General features: G+C 39.3%; 1 protein-coding gene across 3 annotated transcripts in view; it reads right to left on the bottom strand.

The window, feature by feature from the left end:
* TAB3 (TGF-beta activated kinase 1 (MAP3K7) binding protein 3) overlaps nt 1-27,145 on the bottom strand; it is a 101,503-nt gene that overhangs the window by 29,342 nt on the left and 45,016 nt on the right. For 2 of the 3 annotated variants that reach the window (XM_030844436.2, XM_030844437.2), the window contains one exon: nt 2,139-2,330. In XM_030844436.2, coding sequence (XP_030700296.1) covers nt 2,139-2,240 — 102 coding nt within the window. In that variant the 5' untranslated portion in view covers nt 2,241-2,330. Of the gene's footprint in view, nt 1-2,138; nt 2,331-3,411; nt 3,459-27,145 lie in introns of those variants that run through there. The other variant, XM_060292599.1, reaches the window with a different exon arrangement.

The raw sequence follows: 27,145 nt of genomic DNA, 5'->3' as shown, positions 1-27,145 counted from the left end.
CATTTTTATTCATTATCCTAAAATTTCATGTTTTCTACATTGAATTAGGTTGCCTAATTAGTACTGCCACAAAAAAGATACAAATTTAAATGATGCAAAGTTGGAGTTGTCAGCCTATTCAAATGTATGTCTACAGTGACAAGCTGAGTACATTTTCTTAGGAAGAAAAATTTAAAACCACAAATGCAAGATATTTAAGTATAAAAATACCACCACAATAGATTCAAATGTCACATGTGACCTGCTAAATGTCTTAAAAAGAAAAAACAAAGGATAAAAAATTTATCAAACGATAAATATGAAGAATAAAGAAATAAAAATTGTTTAGCTGGATAAAGAGGTCAGAAGATATATGTGAACACTCATGAAAGGACTGAGCCAATAAAGCATCATACCCCTAAAAAGTGGTCCTAAACTGGGGGATGATAACCTAAGAGAGGCTTTAATGCTTGTGTATTAAATGCAAACTACTGGACAGGGAGGGAGGGATAAATTAAGAGTTTGGGATAAAGTAGATAAACAAGGACCTACTGTATAGCACAGGGAACTATACTGTATTCAAAATCCTGTAATAACCTATAATGGAAAAGAATCTGAAAAAGAATGGATATATGCCTATGTATAACTGAATCACTTTGCTGTACACCTGAAACTAACACAACATTGTAAATCAACTATACTTCAATTAAAAGGAAAAAAAGGCGAACTACTGAGTCTTATATACTTTAATGCAAACAGAGAAACTTTCCAGAGCCAGCAGGTGTTAAGTGTCCATACTGATAAACAATATTAATCCCAAAGGAACAAAAAAGTAAAAGACTTAGAACAATGTAAGTTATCAACAAATGTTCACTGAGTTGAATTTAAAGTTCCATTCTTTCAATTTAGTAAAACGAAAACAATAAGCCTTGAAAAAATAAAGGGCTAAGTAAAATTAAATTAAGAAAACAAGGTGGGGGCCCTAGAATAAGTTAGGAAGGTAACTGCTAGGAAGGTGATTTAAACTAGAAGGGTTTCACTCCAGTGGGAAGTACCTTTGCTCTACCAGAGACCAAAATGGGGCTAAAGTAAAGAGTGGAAATTCAGACTGGAAATGTTATGGTAGAAAAAATAAAGACAAGCTATAACACAAAAACGAGACCTAGTAGAAGGGCTTGCAAACAAAGGAAGCACCTCTGTTACCACCACTGATCTGTGAGTCTCTATTTGCAATTAACCTCAACTATATATAGGTTTACATTATATCCTGAGCAGCTCACACTGTAAGGGAGAAGCTTGCATGTTATGCAGTAACATAGAGTTTGGACTGATTGTGTAATTACGGAAGTCCAGTGAGCACGACAGAAATACCGCTCCCAAAAGTCAACCAACTAGGGAAATGCTGTAACCCAAAACACACTGCGATTCTGTGAAGGATGATGCAAAACTCAACAGGGGGAGTGTTAGGCCTATTTCTGTGGCCCCTTGAGTGGGAAGAGACGTTCTATCAGAGATGAAAGATTTATTTCAATAGAAGACAACAAAAGTAATGTGATTAAAGAAAGTAGCCTTCCACTTAAAATTAGATATTAGTTAAGCATTTACTAACTAGAAAAACAGTAAGAAAGGGAGGGAACTTTCTAAAAACTTTAAAAAGTAGGCTAAAAAAGTATATAGTTTAAGAAGTTATAATGATAAATTTGAAATCCAAATTCAACTCTTAAGGATTTGGGGACTGATGACACAACCTCCAAAATTTAAGAAGTGAAATGCATGAAGAATCTTTTTGCTACACGCCTTTATTCTTTTCTCTAAATCACTGGTTCTCAATGGGGGAGATTGTGCCTCCCATGGAACATGGAGATTTTGTGTCCCATGGAGACATTTTTGGTTGTCACAACTGCAGGGATACTAATGGCATTTAGTGGGTGGAAGCCAGGGATGCTACTAAACATCCTACAATGCACAAGGCAGACCCCCACAACAAACAATATATCCAGCCCAAAATGTCGACAGGGCCAAGGTTGAGAAATCCTGCTCTAAATGTTCCCCCAACATAAACAAGAAAACTTAACTGAGTTCTAGTCACTACAACACAAAGTCACCTCTAATAAGGTAAACTGTAACTTTAATATCACTATCATTGGTGGGTAATCTACCTGTAACATGCACTGAGACACCACACCCTCCGGAATCTCAGGGAAACGTTGTCGGAGGTCATGGAGAACCTGCATATCAAGCTGTGGACTGTTTTGCGCCATGCCAGAGCAAATGGTGGTCAAGCTTCTCTTATGAAATGGATGCTAATCGGTCTTCCAATAGTAATGATCTTCCAATACTGCAGTCATTTTCTATTAAAAGAAATTAAAGTATGGTTAAATTTAATTACATATTTCACTTTATTCAAATAGAAACCATCAATACATTAAAATGAGCAATCTAAAATAAGTATACCAAATTCTAAAGTTGGAAAATGGACAAATTCTACTTAGCCAAAGACTTTTCTGATGGAATATATAGCTAATCACTGGTTTAAAATCAAGAACGACAGAATTCCCAAACCTTCAATTCCATTTTAATGCTTCAAAAATGAAGAAAGCAGCAGCTAGATTAAAAATACAGAGTATTATTATTTGGCAACCATATTTTTCTAAGTCTTGAGAAATCCTACTTATGTATAATCACTCATGTTTTCCTACGGGCTATCATATCAGTCCTCTAAAGCGGGATAATCATTTTGATGTCTGAAGTAATAAAATCAGGCAACAGGAATTGATAATAACACCCCAAACCACACATGTCCTGTTTGCCTTACATTCTCCCTGTACTTTGAAGCCAAAAGGCTTGAATTTGAACTCTGAGTAAAGCAAACCCAATGTCTAAATGAAACTACTGGGCAAACAAAAATGGAAATGCAGAATCCTTTGCTTTCAAAGATGATGCTGGTGGTCCATCAGTAGCCAGACTTGCCTAGCTAAGGTTTCACCTAGTTCTGGTGCAACTGGCACAGGTGCAAAGATGCCAGGATTTGGGGGCACAGTTTGAGTAGAGGCAAGTCACCCCCAATCTCACTGGTATTAGTCAAGTTAAGCACCCATGTAAATAAAGGCAGCTAGTGAAGTAATAATGAAATCATAAATCAAGTGGCACCATCAAGGTCAATTAACTGACCCATTTTTCATCTATCTCTCCCATTTTTATGACGGGAAAAATGTACAGTGTATACCATACAATCTCATAATATTTCTGCTGTGATCACTCATGAGATGGTAAAATATTTTTAAGACTGAGAATTAAACACCTGCATCTTCGTAAGATGCACGGAAATCATGATTTTAAGATGCAAGTCTAAACTACACAATAAGGGAAGGTCATCCCACACCAAATCCATTTCTTGCAAACAGGCCCTGAAACTTTAAATAATACCATTACCTGGGGCAATGTACAGAACTACAGAGAATTCTTTTTTTTTTTTTTCGGTACGCGGGCCTCTCACTGTTGTGGCCTCTCCCGTTGCGGAGCACAGGCTCCGGACACACAGGCTCAGCGGCCATGGCTCACGGGCCCAGCCGCTCTGCGGCATGTGGGATCTTCCCGGACCGGGGCACGAACCCGCGTCCCCTGCATCGGCAGGCGAACTCTCAACCACTGCGCCACCAGGGAAGACCCAAGAATATTTTAAAACCTTAAAATGCTGCAGGAAAATACTGAATTACTTTTGCTGCTTTATAATTAAGTATATAATTAAAAAATAAATACCATGTAATCTCAAATTTGACTTTCATTATAAGCAGGGAATTTCATTTTGCATGCAATCTCTTGACTTTTACTGGGCATCGAGCTCTCTTTTCTTCCTTCTAAGCCAAGACTGTCAAGAGTAATTATACTCTTTGTGTCTACAAGGTGGCAACAAAGCCCCTATGGATAAGACTCTGCCTAACCTCAGGTATAAATAGCTATTAGGGACTGCTTTAATGACTTCCAACATCAACATGGAGGATATCTAGTGAATCTAAAGAAAAATCAAAATATGGGAAAAGAATAAAGATAACTTCCAATATGCACATATATATAGGCTTTCTGGCCTCCATATACAATTCTGCTCTCTGCAATGCATTCCTTAGTCTGCTCTAATCTGGCTCAAATCACTGTTACACTGAAATACTCTCTTCATCATCTCTCTGCTGCTAAATTCAGAGGATTTATCTTCTGGTTCCTATGCCCCTTGACTTTTGCAGCATCTGACACTACTGATCATTCCTTCCTTTTTTCAGCCTCTATGACATCACACTAGCCTGGTTTCTTCCCACCTCTCTTGTCACATTAATGCTTGCCTGGTTTGGGCCCTAAGCCGCCTCGTCTTCTCATTCTACATCCTTGTGCCTAGTGATGACCTCCACTACTAAGGTTTCAAAAACATTTAAAGGCTGATGATTCCCAAATTGCTATTAAGCACCATGCATGCTCTCTCTTAAGACTCCAGACACATAGAGTCTACTGCCTACACACAGCACCATCTGGATAAACCCAAAGACATTAGTCAATATGTACAAAAAGGAACTCCTTACCACAATCCTTCCCCAAACACTGTGTTCTCTCTATGAATGTTACTACTACTCACTCAGTTAACAAAACTAGAAACCAGAGCGTGCTCCTTGACTTCCCATTCTTACACAACCAACTAAACAAGAATATTAAATCAAATGGGTGATGGTGTGTACCCTGGTTCTGCCATTTAGTAGCATCTAGGAAAGATACTCAGCTTTTAAGCCTTTGAAGCTTCATATTTAAAAATGGAAATAATTGTAGGATTGTAGTAGAATTTAAAAGGCAAACAGTAGTAAGTCAGGAAGCATTAGTTACTATTATTCAGGGCATGTCTGAATATTGTTCTCATCAACATTATACTAGCAACTTCCTGCTGCTCTTCCCACCTCAGGTCTTGCCTTCCCCCACATCACAGCCAGAGTATCTGTTTTCTAATCTCAACCAAACAGCGCTATGTGTGATCCTGTGCATGGATGTCCCACACTGCCTCCTCTCAGGGCATTAGCCCATGATCATCCATCTGCCTGAGATACTTTTCTATCTTCCTCCCTCCCACTGCTTCTCCGAGCCATACTGATACCGTACATGTCAGTATTGGTGGCACCTCCTCTAAGAAGGCTTCCACTGACAGTCACCACCACCCCCCGCAACTTAGTCCGGCTGCCGTAACTCTCCTCCACCTACTCTGGGCTAAAGGACCCTCCACTATGCTTCCACAGCAGGCTGTGCTTATCCTCACAGGAGCACCAAACACACTATACTGGAGCCACCTGTGTATCTGAAGGTCTCACATGTGGAACTGTAGCTCCACCTAGAATGTGTTATGCCAGAAAGTGGGGACGTACTCAAAGAATGATGGGAGCTTGTTACAAGAACCTGAAAGTCAGCTTGAAGAGGCTCCCACTGACCAAATCTGTGACAATTTGAGCACCAAAACAATTAAGGACAGTAATGAATTACAGGCCTGTAGAAAAGCGGAACCCGTGAGTCCTTAGCCCGATAATAAATAGTTAAATAGGCACACACACAAACAAAGGCAAAGGGAGGGCTTTTGCTTAGTGGAATCCAACTGGTAAATGTGTGCAGGAAGTGCTGGAGCTGGAAAAATCATCATTTTGCAGCCATCACAGTACAGACTACTTCAATAAAGAATCATCAATGGATGCTAAATCTAGGGGGAAATTTGGATGAAGTTAGGCTATATTAATGGTCTTAAAAGTGTCTCCCCAGAGAACTGCTTATTAGCTGCAAAGGAAAATTTAACTATATAGTAGATAAATCAAACAACATCTTGGATAATCACAATTAACATCACCAATGAGGGACAGATGGACAGCACACGCCTCCAGATGTGATACTGTGAGAAGAATATATCACTTTATAATATTCCAGTTAGGAATATGTAATCTGAAACTATTCATTAAAAAATAGACAAAACCAAAATGAGAAATGTTCTGTTAAAAACAAAAAGCAGGGAGTGGGAAGGTGAAAATGTCATCTTAAAAAAATGCCAACGTCATAAAAGACAAATGCTAGAAAAATCAAAGATTAAAGGAGATACTAGAACCATGACAACTAAATCTAATGACTGATCTCAGACTGGATCCTATACTAAATGGAGGAAATGTTATAAAATAAATGAATGGATCAACTGATAAAATTCAATGTGGATGGTACATTAGGAAAAGTATTCTACCAATGTTAAACTTATTGAATTTAATCAATTTACTGACTTGGTAATTGTGCTGTGGTTATATACGAGAATATCCCTATTTTTAGGAATTAGGCAATGAAGCATTTAGGAGTAAAGGGCAACTTTACTTTCAAATGGTTCAGGAGAAACAATCAAATATATGTATATGTGTGCATATATACAAACATGCACACACACACATGTGCACAGAAAGAGGGAGCAAGTTACAAAAGCGCAAAGGAAAAGGACTTACAACAAGATGGCAGAGTAGGAAGGCCCTGAGCTCACCTCCTCTCATGGGCACACCAAAATTACAACTATTTACAGAGCAACTATTGATAAGAAAGTCAGGAATCTACCAGAAAAGATCTACAACTAAAGATATAAAGAAAAAACCACAACAAGATGAGTAGAAGAGGTAGAGTTGCAGTATACTCAAGACCCAAACCCCCAGGTGGGCAACCCACATACAGGAGGAGAATTACAACTGCAGAAGTCCTCCCCAAGGAAGGGGTCTGAACTCCACATGGGGCTCCCCAGCCCTGTCATCCTGCACTGGGAAGACGAGCCACCAGAACATTTGGCTTTGAAGGCCAGCAGGGCTTTCCTTCCAGAGAACCAAGGGCAGTGGGAAACAGAGACTCCACTCTTAAGGGCACACACAAAATCTCACATGCTCCAGAAACCAGGGCAGAAACAGTAATTTGAAAGGAGCCTGGGTCAGACCCACCTGCTGACCTTGAAGAGTCTCCCAGAGAGGCAGGAGGCAATTGGCACTCACCCTGGGGACACAGACACTGGTGGCAGTCATTTGGGGGAGCTTGTTCTACCATATAGACACTGCTGTTGGCAAGCATCACTTTGGAATCCTCCATCTAGCTTATGAGCCTCAGGATCCCACAGAGTCCCTGCCCACATGCCTGTAGGCACCAGTACTGGGATGCCTCAGGCCAAGCAACTAACCAGGTGGGGATGCAGCCCCACCTACCAACAGAGCAGCAGTAGCCACAGGACCCACTAGGCCCCTTCCCCACCCACCATCAGGTCAACAACAGCTCTTAGACAACTTGAGCCCCTCAGCCAGCCACGCTGGGATCCAGCCCCACTCGCCAGTGTGCCAGCACCAGCTTTGGACACCACGGAACCTGCAGCCAGTTGAGTCAAGAACCGGCCCTACTTACCAGCAGGTTGACACTAGATCTGGGAACCCCGGGCCCACAACTACCCACCCCTGAACACGGGTCTGCCCACCAGTAAGCCAGCACTAGCTCTAGAACACCTGGGTTTCTGTAGCCAGTTGCCTCGTGACCTGGCCCACCCAACCAGCAGCTGGCAACCACTGCACAAAGCAGGACCTGGTGCCCAACCAGACCAGGAGCCAGCCACACCTAGCAAAGTGACATAGTCAGCCTGCCACAACAGAAGGACCCACACAGCCCACACCCCTAGAGAATAACAGCTCTGGTAACCAGAGGGGAGTGTACTGCTGGAACACTTAGGATGTCTCCTACAAAAGGCTACTTCTCCAAGGTTGGGAAATATAACCAATCTACCAGATACACAGAAATAAAAATGGCAGTCAACAGAGCAACATGTTCCAATCAAAGGAAAAAGATAAAACCCCAGAAGAAAAACTAAATGAAGTGGAAATAAACCATCTACCTGATAAAGAGTTCAAGGTACTGACCATAAAGTTAATCAAAGAATTGGGGGAAGAATGGATGAACACAGTGAGAAGTTTAACAAAGAGTTAGAATACATAAAGAACCACAAACAGAAATGAAGACTACAGTAACTGAAATGAAAAATACACTAGAAGGGCTTCCCTAGTGGCGCAGTGGTTGAGAGTCCGCCTGCCAATGCAGGGAACACGGGTTCGTTCCCCAGTCCGGGAAGATCCCACATGCCGCGGAGCGGCTGGGCCCGTGAGCCATGGCCGCTGAGCCTGTGCGTCCGGAGCCTGTGCTCCGCAATGGGAGAGGCCACAACAGTGAGAGGCCTGTGTACTGCAAAAAAAAAAAAAAAAAAAATACACTAGAAGAAATCAGTAGTAGACTAAATGATACAGAGGAATGGATCAGCGAACCAGAAGACAGAGCAGTGGAAATCACTGAGCTGAACAGATTTAAAGAAAAAAAAAAGAATACAAAGAAATGACGACAGTTTAACGGACTCCTAAGATATCATGAAGCATACTAATATTCATACTATAAAGGTCCCAGAAGGATAAGACAGAGGGAAAGGGGCAGAGAACATATTTGAAGACGTAACAGCTGGAAACTTCCCTAACCTGGGAAAGGAAATAGATATCCAGATCCAGGAAGCAAAGAGTCCCAAACTGGATGAACCCACAGAGGTCACACCATGACACAATGAAATTAAACTGGCAAAAATCACAGACAAGGATAGAATATTAAAAGCAGCATGGAAAAAGCAAGAAGTTACATACAAGGGAACTCCAATAAAGCTATGAGCTGTTTTTTCAGCAGAAACTCTGCAGGCCAAAAGCATAGTGGCATGATGTATTTAAAGTGACGAGAGGAAAAAACCTACAACCAAGAATACTCTACTCGGCAAGCCTCTCATTCACGTTTAATGGAGAGATCAAAAGTTTTACAGACAAGCGAAAGCTAAAAAAGAGTTCAGTACTACCAAACCAGCTTTACAAGAAACATTAAAGGGCCTTCTCTAAGAGAAAAAGAAAAGGCCACATCTAGAAATGTGAAAATTATGAAAAGATGGGATCGGATCAAGATGGGCAGAGGAGTAGGACGTGGATCTCACCTTCTCCCAAAAATACATCAAAAATACATCTACATGCTGAACGATTATCACAGAACATCTACTGAACTCTGGCAGAAGACCTCAGACTTCCAAAAGGACAAGAAAATCTCCATGTAACTGAGTAGGACAAAACTAAAAAAGAAAAAAAAACAAAAGAGAGAGAGAAAGGAATCAGGAGGGATCCTGAGCCCCTGGGAGGGAGCTGTGAAAGAGGAAATGTTTCCAAACATTGGGAAGTCCCCTCACTGGCGGGAAGATCATCTGGGACAGAAGCAGAGCTTCGGAGCCTCAGAAGAGAGTGGAGAAACCAGTTTGCAGAAGGCAAAGCGGAGTGAGACCTGCAAAGACGGTCAGTGCCAACACCCAGCACTCCCCAGCCTGAGACGCTCGTACACTGGGGCAGGCAGGGGCTGGGTGCTGAGGCTCGCAATTCGGAGGTCAGACTTGGGGAGAGGACTCAGGTTGGCTGTGTGGAGACAGCCTGAGCGGGCTAGGGTGTGATGTGCCACAACCAAGGGAGTATGGGAAGAAGACTGGGCCTGCCACAGAGGCAAGGTGCTATTGTTGGGGGGCACGCAAGGAAAGGGGCAGGACCACCATAGGAGCTTCTTTCTCCGTGTGTACTATCAGGCAATAGGGCACTGCCTGCACAAGCTCTGGGGTGGGCATGAACCACAGCTGCCACATCAGACTCGAGAGGTGGGTGCTGATTGCTGCCACTACCGAGAATTCTGTGAACAGACACCAACCACTGTCCCCGCATTCCTGGGAGCACGCGCAGGCCACTCACCTTCACACCCCCATCAAGGGAATAACAGCTAGCACATACTGAGGAAAGAGACAGCAAGCATCCAAAGCAAAAGCAGCCCTCACGCCAAAACAATATTAAACCCACACAAGCTTCACGGGGACACTCCCACATAGAAACAGACCTCCAAGATTACAGGAGATAATTGTTCTCCTAAACGCACAGAGTAAGAGAAATATAAGCAAAATGAAGAAGCAGAGGAACTACTCCCACTTAAAAGTCCAAGAGAATTCCCCTGAAAGAACAAACAATGAAACAGTCCTCTTCAGTCTAACAGACACTGAGTTCAAAAAAAGAGGTAAGAAAAATACCAAAGGAATGAAGAAAGGCTATCAACAGAAATGCAGATTACTGTAAAAAGGACCGAGAAACTATAAGAAGGAGCCAAGAAAAATTAGAAAATTCATCTGCCAAGACAAAAGCTGAACTAAAAGCAATGAATAGCAGAATGAATATTGCAGGAGAAAGAATAAGCAATCTAGAAGATAGAAAAATGGAAATTAATCAAAACGGCACACAAAAAGAAAACAATATAAGAGACCTATGGGATAACATAAACATGCCAATCTACGCATAATAGGGATTCCAAAAGGAGAAGAAAGAGAAACGGGGATTGAAAATGTATTTGAAGAAATTATGGCTGAAAACTTCCCAAACCTAAAGAAGGAACCAAATATCCAGCTATAGGAAGCACAGAGGGTCTCAAACAAGATGAACCCAAACAAACCTACACCAAGACATATTGTAATAAAGATGGCCAAAGTTCAAGAGAGGATTCTAAAGGCAGCAAGAGAAAAACAAAGAGTCAATTACAAGGAAACCCCCATAAGGCTATCAGCTGATTTCTCAACAGAAACACTGCAGGCCAGAAGGGAGTGGCAAAATATATTCAAAGTTTTGAAAGAGAAAAACCTGCAGCCTAGAATACTCTACCCACCACGATTATCACTGAGAATAAGAGGTGAGATAAAGAATTTCTCAGACAAGCAAAAACTAAAAGAATACAGCAATACTAAACCTACCCAAAAGAAATAATGAAAGGTCTTCTCTAAATAGAAAAGAAGTAAGAAGATATTAGGAAGGAGTAAATCACAATTGTAAACTAAATTACTTAAATAAGCCAGTATACAGATCAAAAAGGGGGAAAAAAACCTACTTGTGAAAGTGTTGATAAACAGAAGGAACGGCAAAAGGGTAAACATGAAGATGTAAAAAAGGACATCAGAATCATAAAATGTGGGGAAAGAGAGTTAAAAAATGTAGATTCTTTTTTTTTTTTCTTAGAATGTGTTTGAGCTTATATGACTATCAGTTGAAAAGAAGCAGATATAGGAAGGGATTAACATACCTGAAAAACAGGGCAACCACAAATCAAAAACATACAATAGGTTCACAAAAACCAAAAAGAAGAGAACACAAGCAAAAAATCAAACCACAAAAAGAAAAACAGAAAGAAAAAGATAGGAACAAAGAAGAAACATAGAATCCACTGGAAAACAAGGGTTAAAATGGCAATAAACACATATGTATCAATAATTACCTTAAATGTCAAAGGACTGAATGCTCCAATCAAAAGACATAGGGTGGCAGACTGGATAAAAAAACAGCAGCCTACAATATGCTGCCTGTAAGAGACCCACCTTAGGGCAAAGGACACAGAGATTGAAAGTGAGAGGATGGAGAAAAATATTTCATGCAAACGGAAATGACAAGAAAGCAGGAGTCGCAATACTCATATCAGACAAAATAAACTTTAAAACAAAGGCCATAAACAAAGATAAAGAAGGATACTACATAATGATAAAAGGATCAACACAAGAAGAGGATCTTCCACTCGTGAACACATATGCACCTAATATAGGAGCACCCAAACACATAAAACAAATACTAACCAACATAAATGGAGAAATTGAAGGGAATACAATAACAGTAGGAGACTTTAACACCCCACACATATCAATGGACACATCTACTAGAGAGAAAAATCAATAAGGTGACAGAGATCCTAAATGATACAACAGTTAGACTTAATTGGTATTTCCAGGACATTACATCCAAAAAAACAGAATACACATTCTTTTCAAGTACACATGGAACATTTTCTAGGACTGGGCACATACCAGGGCACAAAACTAACCTCAACAAAGTGAAGAGTACAGAAATTGTTTCTAGCATCTTCTCTGACCACAATGGCATGAAACTAGAAAAAAACCGCAAGAGAAGAAATGACCAAAAAAAGACTACATGGAAACTAAACAACATGCTACTAAAAAAACCAATGAGTCGGGACTTCCTTGATGGTGCAGTGGTTAAGAATCTGCCTGCCAATGCAGGGGACACGGATTTGATCCCTGGTCTGGGAAGATCCCACATGCCGTGGAGCAACTAAGCCCGTGCACCACAACTACTGAGCCTGCACTCTAAAGCCTGCGAGCCACAACTACTGAGCCCACACACCACAACTACTGAAGCCCACGCGCCTAGAGCCCATGCTGTGCAACAAAGAGAAGCCACCACAATGAGAAGCCTGCACAACGCAACAAAGAGTAGCCCCCACTTGCTGCAACTAGAGAAAGCCTGTGCACAGCAACGAAGACCCAAAACAGCCAAAAATAAATTAATTAATTAATTTTAAAATACCAAAAACAAAAACCAATGAGTCAATGACAAAATAAAAAACAAAATTAAAAAATACCTTGAGACAAATGACAATAAAAACACAATCATACAAAATCTTTGGGATACAGCAAAAGCAGTTCCTAAGGGAAGTTCATAGGGATACAGGCCTTCCTCAAAAAACAAGAAAAATCTCAAATAAACAACCTAACCTACCACCTAAAAGATTTAGAAAAAGAACAAACAAAACCTGGGGGGACTGGTTCAAGATGGCAGAGTAGAAGGACGTGCTCTCACTCCCTCTTGCGAGAGCACCGGAATCACAACTAACTGCTGCACAATCATCGACAGGAAGACACTGGAACTTACCAAAAAAGATACCCCACATCCAAAGACAAAGGAGAAGCAACAATGAGACGGTAGGAGGGGCGCAATCACAATACAATCAAATCCCGTAACTGCTGAGTGGGTGACTCACAAACTAGAGAACACTTATACCACAGAACACTACCCACTGGAGTGAAGGTTCTGAGCCCTACGTCAGGCTTCCCAACCTGGGGGTCCGGCAACGAGAGGAGGAATTCCTAAAGAATCAGCCTTTGAAGGCTAGTGGGATTTGACTGCAGGACTTAGACAGGAATGGGGGAAACAGAGACTCCACTCTTGGATGGCACACATAAAGCAGTGTGTGCATCGGGACCCAGGGGAAGGAGCAGTGACCCTGGGGGAGACTGAACCAGACCTACCTGCTAGTGTCAGAGGGTCTCCCACAGAGGTGGGGGGGTGGCTGTGTCCCACCGTGAGGACAAGGACACTGGCAGCAGAAGTTCTGGGAAGTACTCCTTGGCATGAACCCTCCCAGAGTCCACCATTAGCCCCACCAAAGAGCCCAGTAGGCTCCAGTGTCGGGTTGCCTCAGGCCAAACAACCAACAGGGAGGGAACCCAGCCCCACCCATCAGCAGACAAGTGAATTAAAGTTTTACTGAGCTCTACCTACCACCAGTCCCTCCCATCAGGAAACTTGCACAAGCCTCTTAGATAGCCTCATCCACCAGAGGGCAGACAGCAGAAGCAAGAAGAACTACAATCCTGTAGCCTGTGGAACAAAAACCACATTCACAGAAAGATAGACAAGATGAAAAGGCAGAGGGCTTTGTACCAGATGAAGGAACAAGATAAAACCCCAGAAAAACAACTAAATGGAGTGGAGATAGGCAACCTTCCAGAAAAGGAATTCAGAATAATGATAGTGAAGATGTTCCAGGACCTCGGAAAAAGAATGAAGGCAAAGATCGAGAAGATGCAAGAAATGTTTAACAAAGACCTAGAAGAATTAAAGAACAAACACCTAGAAGAATTAAAGAACAAAGAGAGATGAACAATACAATACCTGAAATAAAAAATACACTAGAAGGAATCAATAGCAGAATAATTGAGGCAGAAAAACGGATAAGTGACCTGGAAGACAGAATGGTGGAATTCACTGCCACAGAACAGAATAAAGAAAAAAGAATGAAAAGAAATGAAGACAGCCTAAGAGACCTCCTGGGATGACATTTAACGCAACAACACTCACATTATAGGGGTTCCAGAAGGAGAAGTGAGAGAAAAAGGACCTGAGAAAATATCTGAAGAGATTATAGTCGAATACTTCCCTAAACATTGGAAAGGAATAGACATCCAAGTCCAGGAAGGGCAGAGAGTCCCATACAGGATAAACCCGAGGAGAAACACGCCGAGACACAGTAATCAAATGGGCAAAAATTAAAGACAAAGAAAAATTACTGAAAGCAACAGGGAAAGACGACAAATAAGATACAAGGGAATTCCCATAAGGCTAACAGCTGATTTCTCAGCAGAAACTCTATAAGCCAGAAGAGAGTGGCATGACATATTTAAAGTGATGAAAGGGAAGAACCTACAACCAAGATTACTATACCCGGCAAGGATCTCATACACATTCGATGGAGAAATCAAAAGTTTACAGACAAGCAAAAGCTAAGAGAATTCAGCACCACAGCAAATGCTAAAGGAACTTCTCTAAGTGGGAGACACAAGAGAAGAAAAGGACCTAAAGCACAAACCCATAACAATTAAGAAAATGGTAATAGGAACATACATATCGATAATTACCTTAAATGTGAATGCATTAACTGCTCCAACCAAAAGACACAGGCTCGCTGAATGGATACAAAAACAAGACCCATACATATGCTGTCTACAAGAGACCCACTTCAGACCTAGGGACACATACAGACTGAAAGTGAGGGTATGGAAAAAGATACACCATGCGAATGGAAATCAAAAGAGAGCTGGAGTAGCAATACTCATATCAGATAAAATAGACTTTAAAATAAAGAATGTTACAAGAGACAAGGACGGACACTACATAATGATCAAGGGATCAATCCAAGAAGATATAACAATTATAAATATATATTTATATTTGCAAATATAATAGATATGCACTCAACAAAGGAGCACGTCAATACATAAGGCAACTGCTAACAGCTATAAAAGAGGAAATCAACAGTAACACAATAATAGTGGGGGACTTTAACACCTCACTTACACCAATGGACAGATCATCCAAACAGAATATTAATAAGGAAACACAAGCTTTAAATGACACAACAGACCAGACAGATTTAACTGATATTTATAGGACATTCCACTCCAAAACAGCAGATTATGCTTTCTTCTCAAGTGTGCACGAAAATTCTCAAGTATGGATCACATCTTGGGTCACAAATCAAGCCTGAGTAAATTTAAGAAAACTGAAATCATATCAAAAATCTTTTCTGACCACAACGATATGAGATTAGAAATGAATTACAGGCAATAAAATGTAAAAAACACAAACACATGGAGGCTAAACAATATGTTACTAAAACACCAAGAGATCACTGAACAAATCAAAGAGGAAATCAAAAAATACCTGGAGACAAATGACAACGAAAACATGACGATCCAAAACCTATGGGAGGCAGCAAAAGCAGTTCTAAGAGGGAAGTTTATAGCAATACAATCCTACCTCAAGAAACAACGAACATCTCAAATAAACAATCTAACCTTAAACCTAAAGGAACTAGAGAAAGAAGAACAAAACCCAAAGTTAGTAGAAGGAAAGAAATCATAAAGATCAGAGCAGAAATAAATGAAAGAGAAACAAAGAAAATATCAAAGATCAATAAAACCAGAAGCTGGTTCTTTGAGAAGATAAACAAAATTGATAAACCATTAGCCAGACTCATCATGAAAAAGAGGGAGAGGACTCAAATCAATAAAATGAGAAATGAAAAAGGAGAAGTTACAACAGACACCCCAGAAATACAAAGCATCCTAAGAGACTACTACAAGCAACTGTATGCCAATAAAATGGACAACCTGGAAGAAATGGACAAATTCTTAGAAAGGTATAACCTTCAAAGACTGACCCAGGAAGAAATAGAAAATATGAAAAGACCAATCACAAAGTAATGAAATTAAAAGTGTGATTAAAAATCTTCCATCAAACAAAAGTCCAGGACCAGATGGCTTCACAGGTAAATTCTATCAAACATTTAGAGAAGAGCTAACACCCATTCTTCTCAAACTCTTCCAAAAAACTGCAGAGGAAGGAACACTCCCAAACTCATTCTGTGAGGCCAACATCACCCTGATACCAAAACCAGCCAAAGATACTACAAAAAAAGAAAATTACAGACCAATATCACCGATGAATATAGATGTAAAAATCCTCAACAACAACAACAACAAAAAATCCTCAACAAAATACTAGCAAACAGAATCCAACAACATATTAAAAGGATCACACACCATGATTAAGTGGGATCTATCCCAGGGATGCAAGGATTCTTCAATATACACAAATCAATCAATGTGATATACCATATTAACAAATTGAAGAATAAAACCATATGATCATCTCAATAGATGCAGAAAAAGCTTTTGACAAAATTCAACACCCATCTATGATAAAAACTCTCCAGAAAGTGGGCACAGAGGGAACCTACCTCAACATAATAAAGGCCACATACGACAAACCCACAGCAAACATCATTCTCAATGGTGAAAAACTGAAAGCATTTCCTCTAAGATCAGGAACAAGACAAGGATGTCCACTCTCACCACTATTATTCAACACAGTTTGGAAGTCCTAGCCACAGCAATCAGAGAAGAAGAAGAAATACAAATTGGAAAAGAAGTAGAACTGTCACTGTCTGCAGATGACGTGATATTATACATAGAGAATCCTAAAGATGCTACCAGAAAACTCCTAGAGCTAATCAATGAATTTGGTAAAGTTGCAGGATACAAAATTAATGCACAGAAATCTCTTGTATTCCTATACACTAATGATGAAAAATCTGAAAGAGAAATCAAGGAAACACTCGCATTTACCACTGCAACAAAAAGAATAAAATACCTAGGAATAAACCTACCTAGGGAGACAAAAGACCTGTATGCAGAAAACTGTAAGACACTGATGAAAGAAATTAAAGATGATACAAACAGATGGAGAGATATGCCATGTTCCTGGATTGGAAGAATCGATATTGTGAAAATGACTACACTACCCAAAGCAACCTACAAATTCGATGCAATCCCTGTGAAATTACCAGTGGCATTTCTTACAGAACTTGAACAAAAAAATCTTAAAATTTGTATGGAGACACAAAAGACCCCAAATAGCCAAAGCAGTCTTGAGGGAAAAAAACAGAGCTGGAGGAATCAGACTCCCTGACTTCAGACTATACTACAAAGCTACAGTAATTAAGAAAATATGGTACTGGCACAAAAAAAGAAATATAGATCAATGGAACAGGATAGAAAGCCCAGAGATAAACCCACACACCTATGGTCAACTAATCTATGACAAAGGAGGCAAGGATATACCATGGAGAAATGACTGTTTCTTCAATAAGTGGTGCTGGGAAAACTGGACAGCTACATGTAAAAGAATGAAATTAGAACACTCCCTAACACCACACACAAAAATAAACTCAAAAAGGATTAGAGACCTAAATGTAGGACCGGACACTATAAAACTCTTAGAGGAAAACATAGGAAGAACACTCTTTGACATAAATCACAGCAAGATCTTTTTTGATCCACCTCATAGAGCAATGGAAATAAAAACAAAAGTAAACAAATGGGACCTAAAGAAACTTCAAAGCTTTTGCAAAGCAAAGGAAACCACAAACAAGACAAAAAGACAACCTTCAGAATGGGAGAAAATATTTGCAAATGAATCAACGGACAAAAGATTAATCTCCAAAATATATAACCAGCTCATGCAGCTCAATATTAAAAAAACATACAACCCAATCCAAAAATGGGAAGAAAACCTAAATGGACATTTCTCCAAAGAAGACGTACAGATGGCCAAGAAGCACATGAAAAGCTGCTCAATATCACTAATTATTAGAGAAATGCAAATCAAAACTACAATGAGGTATCACCTCACACCAGTTAGAATGGGCATCATCAGAAAATCTACAAACAAGAAATGCTAGAGAGGGTGTGGAGAAAAGGGAACCCTCTTGCACTGTTGGTGGGAATATAAATTGATATAGCCACTGTGGAGAACAGTATGGAGATTCCTTAAAAAACTAAAAATAGAATTACCATACGACCCAGCAATCTCACTACTGGACATATACTCAGAGAAAACCATAATTCAAAAAGACATATACACCCCAATGTTCACTGCAGCACTATTTACAATAGCCAGGTCATGGAAGCAACGTAAATGCCCATCGACAGACGTATGGATAAGCAAGATGTGGTACATATATACAATGGAATATTACTTAGCCTCAAAAAGTAACGAAACTGGGTCATCTGTACAGACGTGGATGGATCTAGAGACTGTCATACAGAGTGAAGTAACTCAGAAAGAGGAAAAGAAATATCGTATATTAACACATATATGTGGAACCTAGAAAAATGGTACAGATGAACCGGTTTACAGGGCAGAAATTGAGACACAGATGTAGAGAAGAAACGTACGGACACCAAGGGGGGAAAGTGGCCGGGAGTGGTGGTGGTGTGATGAATTGGGAGATTGGGATTGACATATGTACACTAATATGTATAAAATGGATAACTAAAAAGAACCTGCTATGTAGAAAAATAAATAAAATTCAGGAATTCAAGAAAAACCAAAAAACAAAACAGAACCTGAAGTCAGCAGAAGGAAGGAAATAATAAAGATCAGAGAGGAAATAAATAAAATAGAGATTAAAAAAAATAGAAAAAATGAAGAAAACCAAGAGCTGGTTCTTTGAAAGGGTAAACAAAATTGACAAACCTCTGGCCAGGCTCACCAAAAAGAAAAGAGAGAGAACGCAAATAAACAAAATAAGAAATGAAAAAGGAGGAATCTCAACCGATACCACAGAAATACAAAAAACCATAAGAGAATACCAAGAACAATTATATGTCAACAAATGTGACAACCTAGAAGAAACGGACAACTTTCTTGAAACATATAGCACACCAAAATTGAATCAAGGAGAAACAGATAATTTGAACACACCAATCACTAGAAGTGAAATAGAATCTGTAATTTTAAAAAACTCCCTACAAACTAAAGTCCTGGACCAGTTGACTGGACTGGGGAATTCTTCCAAACATACCAGGAAGAACTTACACCAATCCTCAAACTCTTGCAAAAGACTGAAGAGGGGGGAACACTCCCAAAGACATTCTATGAAGCCACCATCACCCTGATAACAAAACCAGACAAAGATATCACCAAAAAAGAAATTATAGGCCAATAACTTTGATGAATATAGATGCAAAAAATCTCAATATATTAGCAAACCGAATCCAAAAATATATTAAAAAGGTCATACACCACCACCAAGTGGGATTCACCCCAAGTTCACAAGGATGGTTCAGCATATGCAAATCAATCAACGTACTACATCACATTAACAAAAGAAAAGTCAACAACCACATGATCATCTCAATAGATGCAGAAAAAGTATTTGACAAAATTCAACATCCATTCATGATAAAAACTCTTAACAAAGTGGGTATAGAGGGAACATACCTCAACATAATAAAAACCATTTATGAAAACCCCACAGCCAATATAATACTCAACAGTGAAAAGTTGAAAGCCTTCCCGCTAAAATCTGGAACAAGATAAGGATGCCCACTCTCATCTCTTCTATTCAACATAGTACTGGAAGTCCTAGCCACAGCAATCAGACAAGAAAAAGAAATAAAAGGTATCCAGATTGGAAAGGAAGAGGTAAAACTGTCACTATATGCAGATGATATGATACTATATATAGAAAACCCTAAGGACACCACAGAAAAACTACTAGATCTGATAAGTGAACTCAGCAAAGTAGCAGGATACAAGATTAACATCCAGAAATCAGCTGCATTTCTTTACACTAACAATGAAATATCAGAAAAGGAATGTAAAAAACAGTATCTTTCAAAAATCACACTAAAAACAAAACCAAAAAGAAACCTAGGAATAAACCTGACCAAGGAGGTGAAAGACTTATACACTGAGAACTATAAAACATTAATAAAGGAAGTTAAAGAGGATTCAAAGAAATGGAAAGATATCCCATGCTCTTGGACTGGAAAAATTAATATTGTTAAAATGGCAATACTACCCAAAGCAATCTACAGACTAAACACAATCCCTATCAAATTACCCATGACATTTTTCACACAACTAGAACAAATAATCCAAAAATTCATATGGAAACATAAAGACCCAGAATTGAAAAAGCAAGCCTGAGGGAAAATACAAAGCAGGAGGCATAACCCTCCCAGACTTCAGACAATACTACAAAGATACAGTAATCCAAACAGTATGGTATTGGTACCAAAAAAACCCACATACGGATCAATGGAACTGAACAGAGAGCCCAGAAATAAAGCCACACACCTAAGGTCAATTAATCTTTGACAAAGGAGGCAAGAATATACAGTGGAGAAAAGAGAGTCTGTTCAGCAAGTGGTGTTGAGAGAGTTGGACAGCTGCATGTAAATCAATCACGTTAGAACACACACACACACCATGCACAAAAATAAACTCAAAATCACTTGAAGACTTAAGACATAAGACATGACACCATAAAACTCCTAGAAGAGAGCACAGGCAAAACATTCTCTGACATAAATCGAATCAGTGTTCTCTTAGGTCAGTCTCCCAAGGCAATAGAAATAAAACCAAAAATAAACAAATGGGACCGAATCAAATTTACAAGCTTTTGCACAGCAAAGGAAACCATAAAAAAATGAAGAGACAACCTACGGAACAGGAGAAAATATTTGCAAATGATGCAACTGACAAGGGCTTAACTTCCAAAATATACAAACAGCTCATACAACTCAACAACAACAAAAACAAACAACCCAATTGAAAAATGGGCAGAAGACCTTAATAGACATTTCTCCAAAGAAGACATACAAGGACTTCCTTTGTGGTCCAGTGGCTAAGACTCCGCACTCCCAATGCAGGGGGCCCACGTTCGATCCCTGGTCAGGGAACTAGACGCACATGCTGCAACTCAGAGTTCGCATGCCGCCACTAAAAAGATCCCAAATGCTACAATGAAGGTCCCGCAGGCAACAAAGATCTCACATGCCGCAACTAAGACCTGATACAGCCAAATTAGTTAATTAAATAAAATAAAATAAAAAAGAAGACATAGAGATGGCCAGTAGGCACATGAAAAAATGCTCAATGTCATTAACTATCAGAGAAATGAAAATCAAAATTACAATGTGGTACCAGCTCACACTGGTCAGAATGGCCATCATTAAAAATTCTACAAATAACCAATGCTGGAAAGGGTGTGAAGAAAAAGGAACCCTCCTACAATGTTGGTAGGAATGTAAGTTGGTGTAGCCACTATGGAAAACAGTATGGAGGTTCCTCAGAAAACTAAAAATAGAATTACCATATGATCCAGCAATCCCACTCCTAGGCATATACCCAGACAAAACTATAATTCAAAAAGATACATGCACCCCTGTGTTCATAACAGCACTGTTCACAATAGCCAAGACATGGCAACAACCTTAATGTCCACTGACAGATAAATGGATAAAGAAGATGTGGTACATATATACAATGGAATACTACTCAGCCATAAAAAAGAATGAAACAATGCCATGTGCAGTGACATGGATGCAACTAGATATTATCATACTAAGTGAAATATGTCAGAAAGAGAAAGACAAATACCATATGATATCACTTATATGAGGAATCTAAAATATGACACAGATGAAACTATCTACAAAACAGACTCAGGGCTTCCCTGGTGGTGCAGTGGTTGAGAGCCCGCCTGCCGATGCAGGGGATACGGGTTCGTGCCCCGGTCTGGGAGGATCCCACATGCCGTGGAGCGGCTGGGTCCATGAGCCATGGCTGCTGAGCCTGCGCGTCCGGAGCCTGTGCTCCGCAACGGGAGAGGCCACATCAGTGAGAGGCCCGAGTACTGGGGAAAAAAACAAAAAAAACAAAAAACAGACTCAGACATAGGAAATAGACCTGTGGTTGCCAAGGGGGAATGGGAGAGGGACAGGGATGGACAGCGAGTTTGGGGTTAGGAGATGCAAACTATTAAATTTAGAATGGATAAACAACAAGGTCCTACTGTATAGCACAGGGAACTATATCCAATCTCCAGGGATAAAGCATAATGGAAAAGAATATAAAAAAGAATATATATGTTTATAACTGAGTCACTTTGCTGTACAGCAGATATTAGCACATTGTAAATTAAGTATACTTCAATAAAAAAAGGAAAATTATGAAAATAAAAAGCTCATTGGTAAAGGCAAATATACAGTAAAGGTAGTAAATCAACCAAGTACAAAGGTAGTAGAAGTTCAAAAGGCAAAAGTAGTAAAATCATCTATATCCTCAGTAAGGGATACAAAAACAAAAAGGTGTAAAATAATATGCCAAAAACAGTAATTATGGGGGGAGACGAGTAAAAATAAAGGGTTGTTAAAATGCATTTGAAATTAAGAGATCAGCAACTTGAAACAATCATGTATATATATAGATAGCTATATATAAACTTCATGGTAACCATAAACCAAAAAATCTATAACAGATAGAACACAAAAAGGAGAAAGGAATCCAAACATAACACTAAAGATAGACATCAAATCAAAGGGTAGGAAAAAAAAAAGGAACAAAAAATAACCAGAAAAATAACCACAAAACAACTTACAAAATGGCAGTAAGTATATACCTATCAATAATTACTTTATTTATTTCATTTTATTTATTTATTTATATTTTTGGCTGCATTGTGTCTTCCTTGCTGCGTGCCGGCTTTCTCTAGTTGTGGCAAGCGGGGGCTACTCTTAGTTGTGGTGCATAGGTTTCTCATTATGGTGGCTTCTCTTGTTGCGTGTGGATCACAGGCTCTAGGCATGCGGGATTCAGTAATTGTGGTGCATGGGCTCCAGAGCACAGGTTCAGTAGTTGTGGCGTACAGGCTTAGTTGCCCCACGGCATGAGGGATCTTCCCGGATCAGGGCTCGAACCCGTGTCCCCTGCATTGGCAGGCGGATTCTTAACCACTGCGCCACCAGGGAAGCCCCTCAATAATTACTTTAAATGTAAATGGACTAAATTCTCCAATCAAAAGATACAGAATGGCCGAACAGATACAAAAACAAGAACCATATATATGCTGCCTATAAGAGACTCACTTCAGATTTCAAGACACACAGACTGAAAGAGAGAGAATGGAAAAAAGTATTCCATGCAAATGGAAATCAAAAGAAAGCCAGGGAAGCAACAGACACATAGATCAACAGAACTGAACAGAGAGCCCAGAAATAAACCCATGCACATATGGTCAATTAATCTATGACAAAGGAGAAAATACAGTTTCTTCAATAAATGGCACTGGGAAAACTGGACAGCTACATATAAAGGAATGAAATTAGAACATTTTCTCACACCGTATATAAAAACAAACTCAAAATGGATTAAAGACCTAAATATAAGACCGGAAACCATAAAACTCCTGGAGGAAAACATAAGCGGAACCCTCCTTGACATAAATCATAGACAGATCCATTTTCTGGATCTGTCTCCTACAGCAACAAAAAACAAAAACAAAAATACATAAATGGGACATAATTAAACTTAAAAGCTTTTACACAGCAAAGAATACCATCGACAAAAGAAAAAGACAACCTACTGAATGGGAGAAAATATTTGCAAATGATACACCTGATAAGGAGTTAATATCCAACATATACAAAGAGCTCATACAACCCAACAACCAAAGAAACAAATAACCCAATTAAAAAATGGACAAAAGACCTGAATAGACAATTTTCCAAAGAAGACATGCAGATGGTCAACAGGCACATGAAAAGATGCTCAACACTGCTAATCGTCAAAGAAATGCAAATCAAAACCACAATGAGATATCACCTCACACCTGTCAGAATGTCCATCATCAAAAAGACAACAAATAACCAGTGCCGGCAAGGATGTAGAGAAAAGGGAACCCTTGTACACTGTTAGTGGCAATGTATATTGGCAGAGCCACTGGAGAAAACAGTATGGAGGTTCCTCAGAAAGCTGAAAATAGAGTTACCATGTGATCCAGTAATTGTACTCCTGGATATATATCCAAAGAAAACAAAAACACTAATTTGAAAAGATACGTGCACCCCAACGTTCACAACAGCATTACGTACAATAGCCTAAGTGTCCATCAAAAGATGAATGGATAAAAATGATGTGAGATATATAGATAGATAGATAGATATAGATATAGATATAATGGAATACTACTCAACCATAAAAAAGAAAGAAAATTTGCAATTTGCAACAACATAGATGGACCTACAGGGTATTATGCTTAGTGAAATGAGTCAGACAGAGAAAGAGAAATATGTATGTTATCACTTATATGTGGAATCTAAAAAACTAGTGAATATAACAAAACAGAAACAGACTCACATATATAGAGAATGAAGCAGTAGTTACCAGTGGGGAGAGGAAAGGGGAGAGGGGCAAAATAGGGGCAGGGGATAAGAAGTACAACAAACTACTATGTATAAAATAAATAAGCTACAAGAATATATTGTACAGCACAGGGAATATAGCCAATATTTTATAATAACTATAAACGGAGTATAATCTATAAAAATTTGAATCACTATGTCATACACCTGAAACTAATATAATATTGTAAATCAACTATAACTCAATTTTTTAAAAAAGAACACAGGAAAAAATGTTAACAGTACATGGATCTGGATAAAGGGTATATAGTGTTCTTTGTACTATATTTATTATTATAACTTCTTTAAGTTTAGAATTATTTTCCAAATACAAAGCCAAAACAAGACAAAAACCAAACAGAAAGCCTGTAGTTCTATTCAGGGATTATCCCTTGTTCACCACTGCATTTCCAGAACCTGACCTAGTACCTGCTCAAATGTTTGTTAAATAATGAAGAATCGATTTCATTATACTGAACCAGTCTAGCTAGCAAGAAAGAAAAATATATAGATGAAGCTTGCCCCCTACCTTCTGCACACCCCACCTCCCAATAAAATATTGGGGAATCAGAGATCAACTACATAATGACTTGTGAATGCTTAGAGAAATGAAAAATAGGTTTACGTTACTGAATCAGTGGGTGTATTTTTCTAGTTTGCCCCTTTTATTTTTTATTATTATTTATTTTATTTATTTATTTTTGGCTCCATTGGGTCTGTGTTGCTGTGCGCGGGCTTTCTCTAACTGCAGTGAGCGGGAGCTACTCTTCGTTACGCTGTGCGGGCTTCTCATTGCGGTGGCTTCTCTTGTTGCAGAGCACGGGCTCCAGGCACCCAGGCTTTAGGAGTTGTGGCTCACGGACTCTGGAGCGCAGGCTCAGTAGTTGTAGCACACGGGCTTAGTTGCTCCGCAGCATGTGGGGTCTTCCTGGACCAGGGCTCGAACCTGTGTCCCCTGTATCGGCAGGCGGATTCTTAACCACTGCACCACTAGGGAAGCCCCTAGTTTGCCCCTTTTAAAGCACCCCAAATCTGAAACGCGAAGCAATTCTAACAGTTTAACAATCTAGGCTTTAATTTAAAATGTAAACTATTTAAAGTCCTTAGCGTTTAACTTTTTTCTGAAACAAGGTTTGAATTTTCCACCTTTTTGATCAAAACAAACACTACCTGCCATTTTCACAGTAAGCTGATCTATAGTTTGCACTAGCCACAGGAGTCCTAACTGGACTAGTAACCTTGCCAAGTCACTGAAGCACTGCCTTACAGTGCAGTCCAATAAAAACATAATGTGATTCATTTTAAATGTTCCAGTAGCTACCCTAAGAAAGTAAAATGAAACAGGTGAAATTAATTCTAATATATTTTATTGAATCCAAGATAGCAAAAATACTTTTGTTTTTAACATGAATTCAATATAAACATCATTGATATTTTACATATTTTTTTTCAAACTAAGTCCTTGGAGTGCAGTGTGTGTTTTATATTTACAGCACATCTCCATTCAGACTGGTCACGTTTCAACTGCTCAGCAGCCACCTGTAGTTAGTCATGACTACCTTACTGGTCAGGGCAGCTCTAAGGCTTAGGATTTTCATTTAAAATAGAGGCTAAGAGCTACAACTCTTAGATTCCCTAATTCAGTACCTCCTTTGAGGGTATACAATTGACTGGGCATAGGGCCTAGCACAGACTAGGTGTTCAATGAGTATTTGCTAGGTGACATGAACAAAATGCAATTCATTGAATTTAGTGATAGGAATGAACTTAGGTGATCAAATTTGCTTGTATTTATTTACAGAAACAATAACACCTTTCCTACCAGGAAAGGATTCCTCAATATTTGACGGACTAACCATATTCAGAACACTTGATGGCTATTTAACCATTGTCAATAAAGAGTTTCTGAAGCATTCAAAGTCTTAACTCAAGCTTTCCTAGTGGCTTCAAAGAACCGTTTTTATTCATTTCTCAACCCTAATTTCAAGTCTTTAAAATATAAGGGCAATACAGTTTGCCTTCTTATGAGAAAGAAGAAAAAGCGACAAGGGTCAGTAAGAACAAAGATGTTTCAGATGTCAAGAGCCTAGGATCCATAGGTTACTGCAGAGCTTTTGGGAGTTCCTAGCTCTTGGCTAGCTTTATTAGCCTTCAGAACCTCAGGCGCTACTAAGACCAAAGTTACTATTAATTTTATCACTATTGTTATCAGCTACCATTTATGAACAACTATGCCCTGTGAAAGGTGGCTACAATTACCTCCATTTTACAAAGAAGAAATTAAACTCAGAGAATGGGCATATGGCAGAATCGTGACTCAAATCCAAGCCTGCCTTCTCCAAAGTCTTTTCTTTCCACTATGTCATTGGTAGGTATCAAGGACATTCCCAGCAGAGTGATGATGAGCACCCTTCTTTCACTAGCTGGGGGGAAAAAAGACAGGAAACCCTCATCAGTTTATCATCCAAACAGAGGGTTACAGGTGTGTGGGATTTGGAGGGCTGAGAGGGGAGGAAAGAATCCTTTTACAAATAAGCTGTTTTCGGACATACAAGAAACAGAGCTGAAGGGGAAAAGTTGCCATTTTCTTTTTTAGTGGTTACAAATACTTGCCTTTGGAAAAACATTAAAAAACATCTTTAAAATTGAAGCCAACAACTTACACACCCACAAAGACGGCTACCA

The sequence above is a fragment of the Globicephala melas genome, chromosome X, assembly GCF_963455315.2.
Source record: "Globicephala melas chromosome X, mGloMel1.2, whole genome shotgun sequence".
Lineage (NCBI taxonomy): Eukaryota > Metazoa > Chordata > Mammalia > Artiodactyla > Delphinidae > Globicephala > Globicephala melas.
The sequence above is the reverse complement of the archived record's forward strand: the minus strand, read 5'-3'. Positions and strand labels throughout refer to the sequence as shown.